The 18,991-nt window shown below is 37.6% G+C and overlaps 3 protein-coding genes across 8 annotated transcripts; 1 reads left to right on the forward strand and 2 right to left on the reverse strand.

The window, feature by feature from the left end:
* Window positions 1–1,065: 1,065 nt before the first annotated feature.
* On the reverse strand, window positions 1,066–10,643 carry LOC124409349 (rho GTPase-activating protein 39). 6 transcript variants are annotated; one of them, XM_046886919.1, is made up of 13 exons: window positions 10,492–10,643; window positions 9,016–9,120; window positions 8,187–8,325; window positions 6,863–7,024; window positions 6,548–6,727; window positions 6,112–6,466; window positions 5,460–5,975; window positions 4,984–5,352; window positions 4,714–4,902; window positions 4,224–4,333; window positions 3,347–4,102; window positions 1,913–2,356; window positions 1,066–1,829 (listed from the first exon to the last, which is right to left on the reverse strand). In XM_046886919.1, exons 1-13 carry the CDS (start codon window positions 10,503–10,505, stop codon window positions 1,635–1,637), a joined length of 3,534 nt encoding a protein of 1,177 aa, XP_046742875.1. In that variant the 5' UTR covers window positions 10,506–10,643; the 3' UTR covers window positions 1,066–1,634. The 6 variants fall into 6 exon arrangements, with proteins under 6 accessions (XP_046742875.1, XP_046742876.1, XP_046742874.1 ...); XM_046886920.1 differs by having other exon boundaries at window positions 6,121–6,466; window positions 6,548–6,730; XM_046886918.1 differs by having other exon boundaries at window positions 6,548–6,730.
* Window positions 10,644–10,785: 142 nt separating this feature from the next.
* On the forward strand, window positions 10,786–13,876 carry LOC124409353 (ankyrin repeat, SAM and basic leucine zipper domain-containing protein 1-like). The gene is made up of 9 exons (XM_046886929.1): window positions 10,786–11,016; window positions 11,214–11,385; window positions 11,481–11,606; window positions 11,690–11,810; window positions 12,160–12,265; window positions 12,395–12,529; window positions 12,626–12,981; window positions 13,076–13,298; window positions 13,376–13,876. The coding sequence occupies exons 1-9, from the start codon at window positions 10,948–10,950 to the stop codon at window positions 13,520–13,522; spliced, it is 1,455 nt and encodes a 484-aa protein (XP_046742885.1). The 5' UTR covers window positions 10,786–10,947; the 3' UTR covers window positions 13,523–13,876.
* Window positions 13,787–17,675, reverse strand: LOC124409350 (conserved oligomeric Golgi complex subunit 5). Its single transcript, XM_046886924.1, has 14 exons — window positions 17,409–17,675; window positions 17,216–17,308; window positions 17,000–17,124; window positions 16,662–16,881; window positions 16,426–16,568; window positions 16,071–16,337; window positions 15,864–15,984; window positions 15,677–15,794; window positions 15,456–15,596; window positions 14,993–15,376; window positions 14,778–14,903; window positions 14,588–14,696; window positions 14,251–14,466; window positions 13,787–14,118 (listed from the first exon to the last, which is right to left on the reverse strand). The coding sequence occupies exons 1-14, from the start codon at window positions 17,446–17,448 to the stop codon at window positions 13,939–13,941; spliced, it is 2,283 nt and encodes a 760-aa protein (XP_046742880.1). The 5' UTR covers window positions 17,449–17,675; the 3' UTR covers window positions 13,787–13,938.
* Window positions 17,676–18,991: the final 1,316 nt, after the last annotated feature.

Genomic DNA, 18,991 nt, shown 5'->3' on the forward strand with positions numbered 1-18,991 from the left:
GTCTCGCATGATGTATTAGCAGGTTGGGCGTGGGCAAATGTATTCAACAATATGTCGGCTCGAAATGCCTTCCATACATTATTTGTTTTCAATAAATTTATTTGCAAGCAATCATGGAATACGTTGGATGATCAAAGATACTATAATGGTTTATACTGCGATGTAGCGGATTTTTTTGTTCGGTTTCGATGAATTTTTTTTTTTATCAATTATAGTGTAATGTTGAGACAGCTGTCCATCAAAATCCTGACTTTCGTAATAACCAAACTAATCCAATCGATATTATTTTCGTCGTTTGAGATATTCCATCATTAGATATTAACAATTTGAGGAACATTTGCAAGCTTTGCTCAAACAATTTTTTTAAGATGACCCAGAATATTTGCGTTATGTAACAGCATTTTTACAATCGTCTGAAATAATTTCCGGCACGTTATCTAATCTGTTTAAGAAAATTTTCAGAACAGTGTTAGTGTTTTGTGTAATCATTGCAAATCAAAGTATTTATAGGACTGGTAGTCGCACAGATATCTCAACTCACGACCAATTTGAAAACCAAGTTGAAAACATTGGTACGGTTAGTAGCATACTCAAACAGTTTTAAAAAATTCTTTGACAGATCTTAACATATACACATTTACACAGAAATTGGAATTGTGATAAAGCTCAATTCGTTGTGGGATTTTCGAAAAGTTCTGTGCGTAAAGCTTCATGCAGCAGAAAAAAACATATATTTTTTGTTCGAAAAGCGATGCAACATGAATTTTTTTTCTTCAATTTCAATCTGTATTCGTTTATAGCAGCACAAAGATCACTCCACTTTATGCCCACAAAATTAATATACAGCTTCAGAACTAGCAAAGTTGCAATAAGTCTTGTAATTTCAGTGACGCCTTGAAAAACACTGGTAAGCTACAATTACAAAGTGACTTGCTACCAGTCCTATCACCAAAAGCAGTAGTTGGTTGTACCAACCATAGTATCGGCAATTTGCATGTTCGAATAAATATTGATATGTTGTATCTTGTCAATTTATATTGTAAAAATAAATACACAAATAAATGCTAATCCTTCGCAAGTATTTTCTTTTCCTTTTTACTTCATATAATAAATTTGTATATACGCTTATATTCGTTATACAAAAAGACCTCGCTGTGACGATATCACGGATATACACGGTAACGCATTATTTTTTATATTACATGGGATTCAACAATGATGATCGAGTAAAAAAGCCATCGCAATTCGCGCGGTAACAAGAATCGGTAAAATATCATATAGCGATATATAATCTAATAATATTTTAGTAATATACTAATATATGTTTATAAATAATAAATAGGAAATGAGTGGCTCAGCTCTTGTAGACGTTTAAATTACAGAATTATAGATAAAAGTATACGTTTTAACGAAAATAAAAAATAATATTATTAATAATGATAATGATAATAATTGTTTGTATAAGAACAAATCGTAATAGTAATAATATTTTTCAATTAATACAATAATAATAATAATAGTAATAATAATAATAATAATAATAACACTAACGATGAGACTAATAATAGTGAATATACAGTTGTCGTTTTGGCATAGCAGTTTTTTTTTTAAATCTAATCTAAGTAATCTAATAGTCAGTGAAGACCTTCGACCCACGCAGTGTCTAGAGATTGAATGAGGGTGCGAACAAAGGCCATCTCTTTTCTAGCATTTTCTAAAATAACTCTCGGGTCCTGGGACGTACAGCGCAATACGTTAGGAGCCATTACCATAGCCAAGTTGCTTGCATCCATTTTTGTTCGCACAACAACTTCCGGTCTTGCGAATATCTGAAAAAAAAGACCAAAATTTAAATCAACATTCAATAAGACATGGTCTCAATTTTTTTTTCCATCAACTGTGAGTAACGCACCTGTAAAAATCTTATCAGATGACAAAGAACACGACGGTTAAGGTCAGGAAGCCGATCTATCAAAGCAGTAGCTGCCGCGGCAGCGGCTCGGACGTCGTCGTGGCGTAATGAGACGCATTCCGTATAGAGAGCATCCGGGATGAGTGGTTCGTAGAGTTCCCTTACCCAAAGCTTCAATAGAGAGGCTGGTGCGTGAGCATCTTGGACTGAATTTGCCACTCCGCTATCCTCGAATCGGTCAAGAGACGCTTTAAGGACGCTAACCTCATCTGCGTCGGCAGATACTCTGAAGATCCCTTCTGTTGTAGTTCCACCACGAAGTAAAACCTGGCGTGCTAGTGTCGTTTGCACCCAGGGAAGCTCCCTTTGAGGGTATCGATCTCGTTGCAAAGCCATGACTTCTCCTAGCGTCGCGCCAAACATCGAAGCTCGGAAGATTTGTATCTGCGCGAAATAAAATGATGGTCAATCAGACGCCAGTTATCAAGTAAGAATTATAAATTAAATCAATATTATTTTTGACTCAGGTGAAAAACAGTAAATAATACCGCAACATTTTAATATTAATTTCACAACGTTCGCGGTCACAATAAAATTATCCAGAAATCAGATCACTAACGAAGTCAAACCGCATGTATTTAATCGAGGGTGAGAACATTATTTTACGTATTCATTCAAACATCATTAGTAATTTCGTAAACAGTTTAAGGTAAGTGTACCAGTTATTGACACGTTTAGACCCAATTATTGACCCTTTTATTTTCCAAAATTATAACTTTACGGCACAAATTGCAAATTTCTCAATGACTAAAGCCAATTACTAAAGAGTTAGACACTGCAAATTAATTTTTTGGCAATTTTAGAACTAAAGATACAACCAAAAAAGGTTAATAATTGCGACAGGATCAATAGCTGGTACACTTACCTTAGCTATATTCCACTATTTCTAACAACGAACACCAGTTTGATGCCCCCCTTCGAATTCGTTGCAACTCACGTATGTTGTAGAACATTGAAAACTAAAAGACATATTTTATCGGTGGCAAAACGTTTAAAAGGGTGAAAACGAGCCCCAAAAATGGGCACCCAAAGGGTTGATTTCTTGATGCGCTTGATGTATTTAAATGAAATTAACGTTAAATTATTTCATTCGTTAATACAAACATTTCAGCGTTAGTTTCATTTAAATACATCAAGCGCTTCGCGAAAGTGAGAAACCACTCTATTGGACGCCCATCTTTCAGAGACATTTACATCCCTTTAAACCGGTTTTCCACAGATAAAAAAAAATACGTGTCTTTTAGTTTTCGGAATTGGAAGGTGACACCAAATCGATGTTACTTGTAAGTACTAAATTGAATTCCCTGACTGTTCGAAATTTTCGAAACTCGTATTACAGTAGAGCGCTAAAAATCTTATCACTTTTATCATTACCCTGGCTTGGTCAATGTCCTCAAGAGTAGCTTTGCGAGGTTGGCGTTTTCCATGGGCTCCAATACGCTGTAAGCGTCGGCATGCGACGGTAGCGTAGTGACTGACTTGGACGTGTATTGGCCATTTTGGAACTTCGAGAAATTGAAAATCTGGATCTCTATGCCTGTTCATGTAGCCTTCAAGGTACGGCTCAAAAGTAGCACTAGCAGGAACAAATGCAAGACAGACAGCCATCAGCTCCCATCCTCTACGCAGGCTTTCTTTACGAGGATTCTCCGTAGTTTGACGACAGATTTGCACGTAAAGCTCGTCTCGTAGTGGCGGTTTAGCAAAGATTGTATTTACTATGTCCATCGCTACTCCGTCGAGAGTCATACCTACGTTAGCTTTTCTATCTCCCATGTAAACTTGGACGAGTCTGAATAAATTACAAGCTTCTCTCTTAAGAAGCTTTTCACCGTCTCTACCAGTTATAGCAAGCATTGGCTGAGGTATCGGGTCTTTGGACCAACTCAGCATGTCGCGCACGCTGAATTTCTTACGGAAAAGTAATCTGAGTCCCTTCGGTCTTCCACAGTTCAGGTTCAAATTGTCTTGCGCGTATTTTTCTATGTCTCCACCGCCGCCGTCTCGCCTCACGTCGTCAAAGTCTGTCGATCCTATTCCGGATTCATTTCCAATACTCGGAGCTGTTCCTAAATTCGTTCCAGTCGAAGGTGGCAGAGAAATCGGTCTCACGACGCCCGCAGCTATGCTCTGTACCGGTTAAAAAATGTGTTATCAGACGGTATCGTTTCGAAGAGAATAAAAATGAGCCAATATCAACGCCATATTCACAGAACAGTCTAAAATTGTGGTTCAGAAAGTAAAGGCATACCTCAGTGTGAGAAACTATAGTTGGAGGTGGCGGGGTAGCTGGAGGCCTCGTCAAAGTATCTGCTGTATTATAATAAGTAGCTAAACCTGCCGTGTCATAGTTGCCTAAGTCTGAAAAGCAAAGAAGCTATTATTGCACTGGAAGTTACACATACAAAGTGTTATCAGATCCGAAAAACCACAATATTTTCAAGAAAAAGTATTTCAATCCTACTGAAACTAATTTCTCGTAAAATGAAAAATAATTTCTTATTCGTAAGCTTTCATTTAAAATGTGCTGATATTATACGTTATTTAAAATATGCTGCTATTATACTACATTGTTTGAAATATGCTGGTCGTACTTTTACACATTGTATAGTTGTGAGAGAAAAGTGAGAAAAAAACAATGTTTATTCTGTTGCTACATCAGGAAACTGCACTTCAAGAACTGCGTCGATGCATTGTTCTAGTAACATAAGCTCAGTTGAAAACTATGGCCAAATACTGACCTGCATAGTGATCCTCAAGATATTCTTGGCTTGAAGAATCCCCTTGATTACTAGCAGCTTCATCATCTGCGAATTGATCGTCAGAATCGTCATCCACCCTTCCCCCTGCTCCTCCACCTCGCCCACCTTCTTCATCTAACGAATCATCTCCTTCTTCAACGAGCAAGGGATCACCAAACCTATAACAACCTAAAAATATAAAGTATAGTAATTAGAATTAATAACATGTTGAAAGTTTTCAATAAAAACCAACTACAAATGTCATAGTACCAGAGAGTTTAGCCTGCTGAAGAATGTAATGTTGAAGAGGTAGCAAGTGGTCGGAATCTACTAATAGATTTCCGTAATAAGGTGAAGGGGGGGGGCTAGGGTTTCCATTACTCTTCTTCTTTCTCCCATTTGCGCTCTCCTCAACTCCAACCACTTCCTCACCCCCCATGCTGTTACTGCTGCTGTTTGTGCTGCTGGTGTCATTGCTATTGCTGTTACTGCTGTCTCGCGGTGGAGGATGCGGTTGGCCAACTAAATATCTCTCATGCATTGAATCGTCGTCTCTATCTCGTCTCCTGTTTTGCTGCTTCTGTTGCTGCTTTTGTTGTTGAACGAAACTGTAGCTGCGCGCTATTGGCTGCGGTGTGCCTAAACGCATGAATCAACAATAAAATTTTCAGTTCCCTTCTTATGATACTTCTTAAAAATATTTGCAAGCACGAAAAATTTGATATAAAATTAAAAACAGTGCTTACGGTCAATAGAATTATTGCAAGTTGTCCTCCTATGATCTCTTTCACTAACTTCTAAGCTCCTTTGCTTGGAGACATTAGCTATAATGCCGCCTCCACCTCTGATCAAACTTTTATTTGTTTCTGCTCTCTCGGGTGGCACTCCACCATATTTCTCCCTGACATTAGCCTCTGATAGAGAAACTGTGCCACCATGGTGAGCTCTGCTGATACTACCACTGCCTGTTTCCTGCCTGTTGCGATGGTGAATAGAACTAGGATAAAACGATGTTGCGTTTGTTTTATCTAGACTGTTAACCCTCTCCCTGTGATGTAAATCCCGCTCTCTGTGGTATCGATTCCCTGTCGTCTCCACAAGAGATCCATATTTGTCAACTTGAGGCTTGTACACTTGACCGACTTGCACTTCGGGTGGACGGTATGGCGGCATTTCTTGCCTAAAACCTCGCGATTCCATCAACGATTCTCTATATGGCGATGTACTTGGCTCAGGGCCATACGAACCTCTGTTGTCTTTGCCTAAAAATAAACAATCATACAAATATATTCTTTTTACCAAAATACAGTTAGGTAGGTAGTTAAGTGAGCAGCTAATTGTGGTTATTGATCGAAAAAAGAAGAACAGTTTGGCAATGAAAATATTTTACTTTCATACCATTCTTACTTCTATCCGAGTCCAAATTCGTCCCTCTTATTTCCCTTTGCGGTTCCACAAAGGTTTTTTTTTTGAAAAGAGGAGTACTAGTAGAAAGCGATAAACCAAGCGGTGGCGAGTCAGTTTTTGGTTGCGTTTTTTGGTTTTTCACACTCTCCAGAGTGCCACTTTTGTGACTTCGATTTTCCAAGGTACCAGATTGTTGACGCAAATGAGATGATGGTGGTGGTATCGGCTGGGTCTGACCAATGGAACGATGGTGATGTCGATGAGGTGAATCCAGGAGTCGATACCCAGTGGATTCCAAAGACGTACGGCTATGTGATACCGAGCTATCGCTGGAACGTCCGGAATCCTACATTGAAAATAAAAATTAATTGGATATCAATGCAAACGATTGTACTAAATATCTAGAACTAATTTGATCGGCACAAACCTGGGAGTGATTATGTTGCCTACGAGCAGCAGGCTGTTCGTGATGTCTATGATGATGCCGGCTGTTATGGTGATGATGGTGATGATGATGGTGACGTCTGGACGAAGGTGAAAGTGAAGGAGGTGAAGTTTGAGCATCGATACCGACTCCTGGACCTCGAGATCTGCAAGCACTTCCGACCTGCTGTAATGAATAATTAGTCGTCGATTGATTAGTTGAATATTTGTTGTGAACATCAACTGTGAATTTATGTCCTCCATAACACACATAACATGAATATGAGGGGAATTCAAAATTTTAGGATCACTGACTCACTAGTGTCGCAGCTAGATTTTGACTCTCCTGAAAGGGGAAACGTGCAACTCTACCAACTGAAGAAGTTGGAGTCTGTGTTGACACGGACTCTTTCTTCTTGGGCTCATTCCCCCTCTGCGAATCTCCACCAGGTCCGACAGGCTCCGTATTTTGCTTTAATGTCTGTAAATCCCATTACGTTATTTCAAGCTCAGATGAGCAATGATTATTACATGCAAAAAATTTGTGTTGACCAATTACTACACATTTCATTCTAAAAATAATTGTGCAATTGTTGTAAAAAAAATAATAATCACAATACCCCAAACTACATGCTACAAAATGATTTGAATGATATTTTATTTGGAAATACTTGAATACTATTTAATGGTCTTTCTACTTTACTATGGGTCAACTGAGGAGATACGTGTGTGTGTACACGGAGATAATTGGGATCATAAAGTAGACAGCAGTGGAAAGCTAAGGCCTACTTTTTTTTCTTCCTTTTATTGCATAATAAAAAAATACACGAGATGAGAAACAGCTACCAAAATAATTACACATAACATGACCATGAGTCTATTCAAAGATATAATATACATATAATTGATTTGCATTTTGTTTTCAATTTCATTAGTGAAATTATATTTTTAGCAAATTTATACTATCGTTAATGTTTGGAACATGGTTTTATGATTTGATTTTATATATTGAACTAATTCAGGGTGAAGAAATCACTCAAAGAGGATAAATCTGATTTTTTAAAACTAATTTTTTAAACTACTGGAATATTTCTAAATTTAACCATCTGTTATTTCATAAACAAATAGGAATAGCTCTTTAAATTGGTTTACTGTTTGTGATCTCACGTTGGAGTTGGCCTTTATTTTAAGTGCCTGAGGCAGAGTGCCCCTTCAGAGAGAAATTTATCATCAATCTTTGGCGCCGTATGATGGAGAAAAAAAGGCATAACGAACGAAAAAAAAAGAACACACGCAAACATTATCATTTGATATTTCAATATCCGATCTTCCCAAGAACCCCTCCTGAGCATAAGATGTGGCATGATGTATCATACGTGGGATGGTATAATATAAACCAGAGTTTTTTCTGCCAGCTACCGTCATCTATTTATAGTTTCAGAGAGCATAGCAGACGAGTAAAAGAGCTACTTATCCTACCTCAGTTAAGTATAGGTGAGAGCCGGAATGTTCATTTATGTCATACACATCACACGCAGGTAATTGCGTGTCTGGCTATAACTCTTAATCACAGGGGAGAGAAATGTGCAGCAAGCTCCAAATTTTTACCTTAAATTGAACAAAAAATTTTAATCGCCATTTACCTGCAATTTGGCCAGTGGTATGATGTCACAGTCTGTAGGACGATGCCAAACCGTTTTCTGAGATGTTGCATTGTAGTAGTAAAATCTTGACGTGTTCTGATCAAACAATTCCCACCACTGATTGTTGTCTGTCTTTTTTCTGCAATTACATTCATAAATGCTCCGTTTCCCTTCTTGCAATAATATTTGTGTATTCAAAGCTGACTATTAGTAAGATTTCAATTCTTAAGCTGTCCAACTCGTCAGAAAAGAAACCCTCGATTTGTTGTATGAGGAAACATTTTTTGACAGATAATGTTTTGGCAAAGGTATTTCAATAAGAATGCAAAATAAAAAGTTCAATTTATGAAAAAAATGCACTTTCTTAATTCATATGACAAAAGCATATCTTTTCTCAATATTTAAAGACCCCATATATTGAAATCAAGCTAATGATAAACTTCAATAATTATAATCAGCTATTAATGACTTATATATTAAAATAATTTTCAGCAAGCATAAAACTTTTCTTTGCGTAGATTATTATTTGAGTTATTCTGAAATTTTCAACGACGAAGTGAATAATACCAATATGATCGTCTACTAATCTCCATTAAAAGAACAAAAATCTAACATCAACTGTACACTGTGAAAATTTTACGCTTTTCATTCAAATCATAAAAGTCATTTCAGGTTCATCGATCACTCTCTAATGGAGATAAGCAGTTAGTTTAAGTCCCTAAGCACCAACTGATGTCTTGTTGTATACCAAAAGAGAAAGTTGTGTAACAGCATGAAAAATGACAATTGAAAGTTCTTAATAACAGAGTGCCTTTAATAGTCGTCTTACACAGGAACTCCAGGTGGGGGATCCCACACACATTCGCCAGTGGTCAGGTTCGCATACATGTGCTCCTTGGTACGGGGTTCGATGATTTCCACCCATTCCATCCTGCTGCAATTATCAACATCCAGTCAGACTCTACCTTCAGCATCACCTTAATGCTCGCCTTAATGTCTATATTGCCGTTTTACTCTCTCATTTAGTCATTACTGACAGTCGTTGACAATCATTGACTGTATGTCAGTAATGACTAGCCATTAACATTGCCACATGGAGATCATTAATCTCGCCATAGAAATGGTAAGGTCAAAAAATATACAAAAAATGTCACAACAATGTCTTCTGGTAACGATAATTGGTTACACATAATTTCTGAATTTGCTTCTGTAGAATTTTTAAATATCAAATCAAAAGAATGATATTTAATGTCTTTGACTTGGAAAGCTCTTTTAGATAAAGCTGAAGCCATTAGTCAGAGTTAGCAGCTAAACGTGTTGAACTTTTTGGAAATAGAAAAATGTACAGTTCAGTATTATCCTTATGATTCTATAAAAGTATCAGGGGTTCGAGATATTTTACAAAATGTTAATTATTGAACAACACTATCTTATTCCAATGAATCTTAGAACGTTTGCCTGCTAATTCTGGCTGGTAGCTTCCGCCTTGTCTTTGTTTGATACCTGTACATTGCAGAAATATTATTTATCGAATTCTTGTGGTTAATCGCTACCGCATTCTCTTAGAAACCAACTATCACTATAGTGCGTTAATCGAGACAACATAAAACTGTTGAAATACATGTTACAAAGATTCGGTACCTTTGGTTATAAGTCAACCTTGTTTAAGGCATCAAATAGCGGACTGCGTAAGAGATATCAGAATAATAGAAATCGTGCAACGTTTTTCTTGACTAGGATTCTTGAAATCGTAATAAATATCTAGAATAAGCTTAGTACAGTGCAAATTGGTGGAAACAAAAAAGTGTTTACAACGATTGTGAGAAAACCAGGAATGGGGCCAGCTCAGATGAAACAAACGATGGTACGGGGTAAAGATGAGTCAAACGATCCGTTGATAACGTTAAGAACGGAGTTAAAGGGACAGGGGAAATAAGGGGAGCCCCCACCCTCGAAACTCGCCCATAATAAATAGGAAGGTTGGATGGTAAGCTGATGTCATGCAAGCAGTTTAATTGGTTAAATTGACGGGTTCGAGAGCTCAAGCGTGGTCGAACTAGGGTAAAGGCGAAGTTTTCTCACAGGAATGTCGGTCGAGGTGTAATAAATAAAAGAAAGAGTTGATTCGCAGATAAGAATGCGAGGCAGCGATTAACGAGAGACGAGAGACGGCAGGGCTGTGGTCCACCCTATAGGCACTACTATCCACTATACTATTGCAACTATTGATTTACACTGACACTGAACTCACTCAAAAAATTACCATCATTTACGGAATCATGCAAATAACGACCCTCGTATCTACCTGTCGGATGCCATCTCGTCCGTGTTAAACCCGCCACTTCACTCCACTAATAACGACACTTTATTTAGCCATTCCATCACAATGGTCTCCGGCTCCGCAGCCGCAGAGTACGCACGAAAATGTCCAACAGCCATGAGCGGCCACCATCTCCGGGTTGATACTACTCTACCATTTGAATGAAAGTTTGGAACTCGAGGAGCGTTCGCGACGGCGGTCACCTCGGTTTTAATGCGCGAATAGATTCCCCGAAATTGATGCCGCATAAACGGGCTCCTCTCGTTTATCCCCGTTTATTTTCAAGCCAATCAAATACAAGATTTGACTAGTTTCTGCTCGCTTCTGTCATTTGACATTTGACACCGGACCATTGTGTTTGAACGACGTTGCTTTCAAATTTTTTTTCTTCAAATTAAACACCGGAACACTGGTATTTTTAAAGTAAATATTGCGAAGAGAATGTATGCCAGACCCGCGGGACTCTCTGACGAAGAATCTGACGATGATGGATTCTCTTTTTATGACGAGGTTAAGCCGACATAACCTTTACCTTCACGCTTTTTCTGTTTATGTTTACACCGCAAGCAGACTGCAACCGTCGTAGATTTTTGATATGCGGTATCGCAACATTTTAAATTACACGATTACTTAATTTTCATTAAATTATTCACTTGTTATTAGTACTACATTTTTTTCTGAAATACAGTACGTAAGTCTTTCTTTAGATCCCCCAGCGCAAAAGTAGAAATGCTCAAGCAACAGCCGCTGCAAAAGTGCAGGCTGAAACAGACAAAACACAAGAGCCGTGTTTCGGAGAAGAGGAACAAGAACTTCAGTTCCAAGTAATGCACGCCTGCATGGCAGGACACTTAGAGGTCATAAATGAATATATTACTCGTAAGTGTATAGTCACTAAAACTTGGAATAATTTTTAATACCCTAAGATGTGCTTGAATTGTATTAATTTAATCTACATCTTGATTATCCAACAGTGGGTCACAACCCAAATGATTTCTTAAACAGTGGATGGACGCCACTTCTCTATGCCGCCTCTTCAGTTCGCCCTGATGTTGTGGAATATCTGTTATCCTTAGGAGTAGACCCAAACAAGCACAAAGGTTATTGGCATTCTTTTCTTCGTTGCATTATCCTGATAATCGACTTTGAGCTGTCATGTATATACTTTTTATTTCACGATTAGATGGATTCACACCACTGATGGCATTGTGCAACACAAATGCAGGGACTCCAGAAGCAAGTCTAAAATGCTTGCAACAATTAATTTCAGCCAATGGAAATGTGAACGCGACAAACAAATACAAGTAACTCACAATTGACAGTAAAGCTTTACATAGAAGACGCATATTATGAGATTTTTCATTTGTCTTTTTGTAAAGCTATTTTATCGATTTGTATAACAAAAATCAAGAATACAAATCTAGCTTTAGGTCTAATGAATTCCATTTCGAATATTCGAATCTACAAGTCCATCAATATTACTGAATATTTCCATATATCGTTATTCTTTTTTGGAGAGTTGTTTTCAGAATGCATGACAGCAACAAATAAAGTTAAATATGAGAAATGCTCAATCTACATATGGCGGTTTTAGATAAGCTACAGCATCCATCAGCAGTAATTCTGATCAATAACTTGCAAATTTATTATTAGCGAAACTGCTTTGATGCTTGCCTGCAAAGAAGATAAGTCGGAAGTTGTTGCAGAGCTCTTGAAACATGTGGAAAATGTAAATTTGACTAATAACGAAGGCAAGTCAGTAAGTAGTTTAATTCTTGAAGCAAAAAAAAAAAACTTTTCTACCAATGCCCCTATATTTTTGTCCAATTTAAAATGAAAACCATTTTGAATGTATGATTTGCTATTGTGCTGCGTTTTTTAATTGCAGGCTTTGTTCTATGCAGTGCTAGCTAATAAGCCTGAAATATTGAAAGTTCTTTTGGAAAATGGTGTCGATATAACGATTAAAGATAAACATAATTATACTGCAAGAGATATAGCAATTGCTAAAGGCTATGAGAAGGTAATTTTTTCACTGTGCAACATATTATTTTCATGATCAATTACCAGTCGTTACAATTTTCAAATAATTTCCTAATCGTTGTTATTTTTTTTCAAGATCGCTCTGTTGCTGAGCACAGAAGCTGATGATCTTCTCGAAGTAGCTGATATATCTGAGAGCGTCCAGACGTATGGCTGGAGGGATATGTTCCCCATGCTCTGTACAAATTCAGACAAATACGTAAACTTTGACATAGCGACTATTTTATGTGGCATGGGTATGGAACGGTATAAATCCATGTTTGAAGGAATTGATTTGAAAACGTTTCTGAAATTGACTGAAGAAGACCTTGTTAAACTGGGATTTGACATGCCTTTTCAAAGAAGGCAATTTATGGAAGGACTTCACAAGTTCCATGTCAAAAGTTGGAGCGCGCATAGCATTGGTGCTATAAGAAAAAGCTTGCCATACACGTAAGTTTTATATAATATTCGGTACCATCGAGCGTAATAAGTTTTTACATCTGCAGAGTCAGCTGCATTTCACTGCATTTTTTTCTTTTCCCAGACTTTATGACGGCGTCGTATCTCTCGGGCACGCAGCAAAGCAGATAGGTGTGATAGGTTCCAGTATTAGATTCATTAAAAATAGTCTCGTGGGAGCAAGGAAACAAAATCTCCAACTATCTGACACAGAGAAGATGAAATACAGCGGTGAGCTGCAGAAAAGTCAACAGTGTTTACTGACACTTGAAAAAGAGTTAACATATATGAAAACTCTCACCAAGAAGGTGAGAAAAAGAATCTACAATTCGAAAAACGATTCAAATCAATATCAATTCTGTAACACCCTGATGATTTTTCATAGATTAGCAAAGATACAAAATTAATTCCTCCCGCTGATTACATTGGGCCAAAAAAAAAGAAATCCAACTGGACCATAATCATTGGTGTCACTTTGATAATAGGAATGTACCTCTCAAGGACCAACAACATCCAAAGAATATGGAATTAATACAAATAAGTTGATAGGTGTCGACTGTGTGATAATAATTTTAAGGAACTACGCATTGCACAATCTACTTATACGTCAACTTTAAATATTATTTGTTACCTGTAACTAATATGATTTATACGGCATTAATTACTGTTAAATAATTCTAATTTTTGTAAGTGCCATGACCTGTTAATATCTATAAAATAATCCTAATTAAGTTTGGTGGTGCACTTTGCACCGTCATCTTTCAAGACTGATTTGAATTATTGTAGTTCATGATTTCTTCATTGCACTTTCATCCTACAATTTTCATAAAATTTCTCTAAAACGTGTAAGTCAAATATTTTTGGTGTGCCAAACATTTTTTATTAATTCATATTGCAAAAAACACAAACCGAATATTCTCAAGAAATAAAACTTTGTAAACTTACTACCTAGTTAAGACTAGCTAACTTTGCCATGAGGGGAAATAGCGGATGGAATGTTGGCTGATTTCGTTGGCGAACAGCCAACTGGTAACGTTGTAGAGGGCCACTGCTCAATGCCAATCTCTCTCTCTCTCCAGGATTAGCATCCAGCCACTGAGACAGTCGACTCACGGACCAGCCTGCACTCTAAACATATCGAGAATAGATTATGTCATCATTTTGATTTCCATAACTGCGCTTAATCAAGCTTTTGTCGCTAGCATAACCAATTTGTTTAAGTTCCATACAAATGATGGGAAAAATTAATTTTTTCAATACCTGATGAGGAGATGGCAAATCACTTGGAGCACCAGAAAATAGATGTAAGAGGACAAGGGAAGAGGGTACACTCCCTTCACCCTCTAATACTCGTTGAACCATTTCTTCAGGTCTAAGAGGAAGCAGTGCTCTCAATGCTCGAAGCACTCTATACTGCTGTTGCTCAGCCAAGCCAAGCTGTCCACTTCGGCACAGCGGCATCACTGCCACTTCCATCTGCAAACAGAATGTTGCCATATTTATTCCCTAAAGGCTCAGTCGCGGATCGTCGCTAACTTTATTCCTTTTGATAACAAAGGTAATAATTTCACACAGCCTATCTAATAAATGGATGTACCTGATTGAAGTCAGCAATGAGCTTAGCCCTCCCGTATTCACTTAACGGTCGCAGAAGGCAAGCATGTCTAACAAACAACTCAATGCACCTTGAAGCTACACTCTTGCAACTGAAATCAAAAATTGATTTTTAATAATCACGATTTAATATACAGTTACTAACCAAATGTGTGGGAATCAAGCCCACCTACCACTCAGCAACTATTGTTTGATTCTTGTATGGAACTAGGAATGTGTTGACAGATCGGAGTATGAAGCCCTGTAGTTCGCGCATGTACAACGAGCTCCCAATTTCTTTTCCTAAGGGACTCCCAGATCTGGCGACGACAAGACACATCAGAATTAATCTCGAAATGAGCAAGAAATATATATAATAGCAGGCATTTCAGGAGAACAAAACACTTACTCTCTAAACTCTGGGTCATCGTGCATCGTCAGGAGGATACTTTCTACTGCATCACTGATAGATGCTAATAATGGTGCTAGTATTCCTCTCGTCAATGTATCCGTGTGCTCTAGAGCCGAAGCTATAACCGATGCTCCGCCGACCGGTAAGCTGCCAGCCATATTTGCTATCACACGACCCATTTGGGCAGCGAGATAATGCAGTAAATTGGCAAGAGTGATATTCAACTGTTGGCCAACATTTGGAGTGTCGATCACTTGACTTGCTTCAGCCCCAGTGACCAAGCCTTGTTCGCATTTCAAGCAGAAAAGCCGCACGGCTTTACCAACATTGCGTGCAACAACCATTGACAATCCTTCATCCACTAACGATACGCTCAGTTCACTGCAATAGTTTAGTTTGATTAGTTTATAGGTCTTTCTATTCAACGAACTTTATGCATTCATCACCAATGTGTATTTACCTAGTTACGGTACGAATTAAGCTGTCTATTTCGTCCTGGTTTGGGGCTCCGTCTCCAGAAAACATTGTGTGCACAGGATCCAATAGTCTGGATACCGAGCGTGACAGGTAAGCATTTTCAAACGGCGACAACACGTCTCTACTACAAAATTTAAATTTGTATGATGAAATGAATTAAATGAACTGAGTTTTTATGAAATCGAAATATGGAAAGGAGCTTACTTTACAGCGTACACACCGATGGCTTGCGATCGATCTTTGAGACGTTTACTAAGATCCAGATATATTCTAAGAAATTTTGGATACTCCCCTTCTAATGCCTGCTTGATAAATGACGATCCTGTAAAGTAAGTACATCTATACTTACCATCAAGATTTAATCATCAGTCTGACTAATGGATGATGTTACCTTGAGAACGTTCGATCAGAATCTTAGCCAATAGCCCTGTGACGTTGAGCCAAAACTTTTCCGACAGATCGTCAAATCCCTTTGAGTGATTTTCCAGTAATATTCTTTGAAGTAACTCAATCTGTCCACGAAACGTTATAAGTTTCAATTAATGTCCAGCAATTGTGGAAAAAAACTGACAGATAGAAGAATTACTAAAAATCAAACCTGTATGCATTGTGTATAAACTGAATCTTGAAAAAGACGTTCCAAGTTAGCCCAAAGTCGTGTGCGCAGATTACCAGATGAGCCAGGTGAAGGTATAGCTGCTCTTCCAGGCCCGACTCTTTTTCCTATATCCTGATTGGTGGGTACAGATATATCCAGAGCCTCTCTGGCAATTTTTTCAACTTCACAAAGGGCTTGAGTAGAAGTTGTTTCTACTGCATTATCAAGTATTCCCAAATTAGCAAATACTTGTACCGCAGTGCTAACCTATGTAAGTAAATAATTTCTCCATAAATAAATATACCTCCAAGACGTTTCATAAGACAGAATAGTGGCTTCGAATCAATCACTGTACCTGTGAACGATCATTGGATTGTAAACCTTGAGACAGAGTATGCGTAGCTATCCTCTGAACAGTTGCTCTGTGAACTTTAACAGCCCTCTGGTCTTCAGCAACCACGTCTAAGCCACTCAAGTCCGTGTCAACCATCAATTGCTCTGTGAAATAACGCTGATTTATGTAAGAAGAATCAGTAAACTTTGATTATATGATTTTAGGAAACTAAGGCTACTGTGACATCATTACGGTACCTAATTCATGCAAGCTGTTGGCTGCCTTGACAAAATCAGGACTAGCCGTGCTACTGCTCATCTGTGATTGTAAACGCCTTGATAGGTGTTGCATTCTTGTTACTCTCCGTAGGAGATCAGAAGTTTCGTGAAGCCGTGACAAGACCAGTGTCTGTGTCTCAATTCTGTTGAATGGCTCTACTATTTTTCCACGAAGTCGTTCAACTGCTGACAGTAGGCTCTGAATTAAAAAGAAAACAATACGTACAAAAATTCTGCAATCTGGAGTTCGAAGTAAAGAGTAATATCTTGCACGTTGGATACAAATCTAAGTATTCAAGAGTCACTAATGAGCTCACTTGCACATGTGTTTGCATTGTGGAAAGTACACCTTCCAACTTCTCAACCCATGTGACTTGGGAAAGAAGATCTTCGTGGTTGGCTAATACTTGGTTTTGCAGTTCAGCATCCAGAACCGCTATAGCTGTAAAAAGAAAGCACTCAATTGATAACGTTCTTAAACGATTATACTACCTGTGTTATTTTTTGTTATTTATAAGTGGATAAATACATGCCTTGAGCTAACTTGTTGAGCTGTTGAGCAACTGACAGCACCTGATTGAAATTCGTCTGCCTAATTTCACCTCCGAGGAATTGCTTGAAGAATTCTGAAACTCCATTTACGTGAGATAGATATTTGAATAATTGAAGTGCATATTATTTTTGTCTGTTCACAATAGCATCTACAGATTGTATTTCGTAATTTACCGTCATTTTCAATTGTCTGCCAATTTGACACGTTGCTCATTTTTTAAGGTTATTCATACAATATCTTGCAAATGTCTGTGTTGACGATTAGATTCACCAAAAGTCAGAAGCCGCTCCCCGATTTTTCATGATCTTCTCTGTCTGCTGAAGAAAAATTATTCTTTCTTGATAAAATACCAAATAGTTTTAGGATTTAGTTTTACATCAACCATGGGATGTTAAACTTTGATTAAAATGCCAAGCTGTCAGACATGATTAGGATTCAAGAAAACTTGTGGGCTTATCAAAATTGGAGCCTGCATGACAATAGATGGAGCCACCTGAACCTTTTTCTCGTAAGAAATTGCAGTGAAAAATTATGATTATAAAATGGATCGAGAGACGATATTTCAAGTTCAAGCTATTTATTTTTTACCCCGTTGAGTTACACCGGTTACACCTGGGCCGAGAGGAGAACTGGGATTGATATGCTGTTCTTCCACATTTCAGATCTTGGACCGCCATGAATATTTTTTCTTGGAATGAGATTTGTAAACTGGAGAAAAATTCTTGTTTTATTGCGAAGCCATGTGCCGCACTTTTTAGTCTCTTCCTAGTTTGTTATTTGACACTTTCTTATGCTTTGCTTGACGCAAAGTGTTGGAATAACTTGTTGAATTCAAGATTCTTGATTCGGTTGTAACAGATACATCTTGAGCAATCTTATTATAGAATGGAAAGGGCTACAAGTAAAATAATAATTACACTTTAGTATATTTGTAGGCAAACTTTGAAATTTCAGGTATATATTATTGTAAATTCAATGGATATAAAACATCTCTCCGTTCTTGTACAACGTAAATATATATACGTATATACATTATACATGTATGTATATAAATATTAATATAATCATGTATAAAAATTATAGATATAAAAATGGTTTGACAATTACTCAGGGGTATTGGGCAGAACATTAATTGGTAGTATATGTATAATAATGATTTATAACTTAAACTTATTTTATATCTGTACCCGAGACCCATAGGGCGTTGATTATACATATACTTCCGGTTTTCTTCCGAATTTTAGAAATATCTCAAAATAATATAATGGTATAGGACGAGCAGAATCAATACCATGACTTTTAAGTACAAAAGCAAGCATTACATAAGTACACGTTCCGTTCCGCAGTAGACAATAATTACGAGTTTCCACCTGTGCCAAGACACAAGGTAAAGTAGGCAGAATGTTTTCCAAATGCAAACAATGAAAGTAGACGACTATTGCATTTGTAGAAAGTGCCACCCATCTTCATGTGCGAGCGCAATTACTTACATCTCTGATGTCTAAAATGTCACGTAAATGCGTTGTGAATTCCTGCTATAGATTAAATTTATACAACTATATATAACTGCTACAAAGTCAGTACCCCCAGTACTTATTAGACCGGATAAGGTGCTGTGTTTTTGGAAGTTTGATTGACTGACAGGCAATGACCAACACTGTCTCAACAATGATTGAATACAAAGCCGTGATTCTATATCAACTTGAGGCATCGATACTTCTTCACCTCACACCAACAGTTCAGCTCGATAATTAGG

The sequence above is a fragment of the Diprion similis genome, chromosome 8, assembly GCF_021155765.1.
Source record: "Diprion similis isolate iyDipSimi1 chromosome 8, iyDipSimi1.1, whole genome shotgun sequence".
NCBI classification, from domain to species: Eukaryota; Metazoa; Arthropoda; class Insecta; order Hymenoptera; family Diprionidae; genus Diprion; species Diprion similis.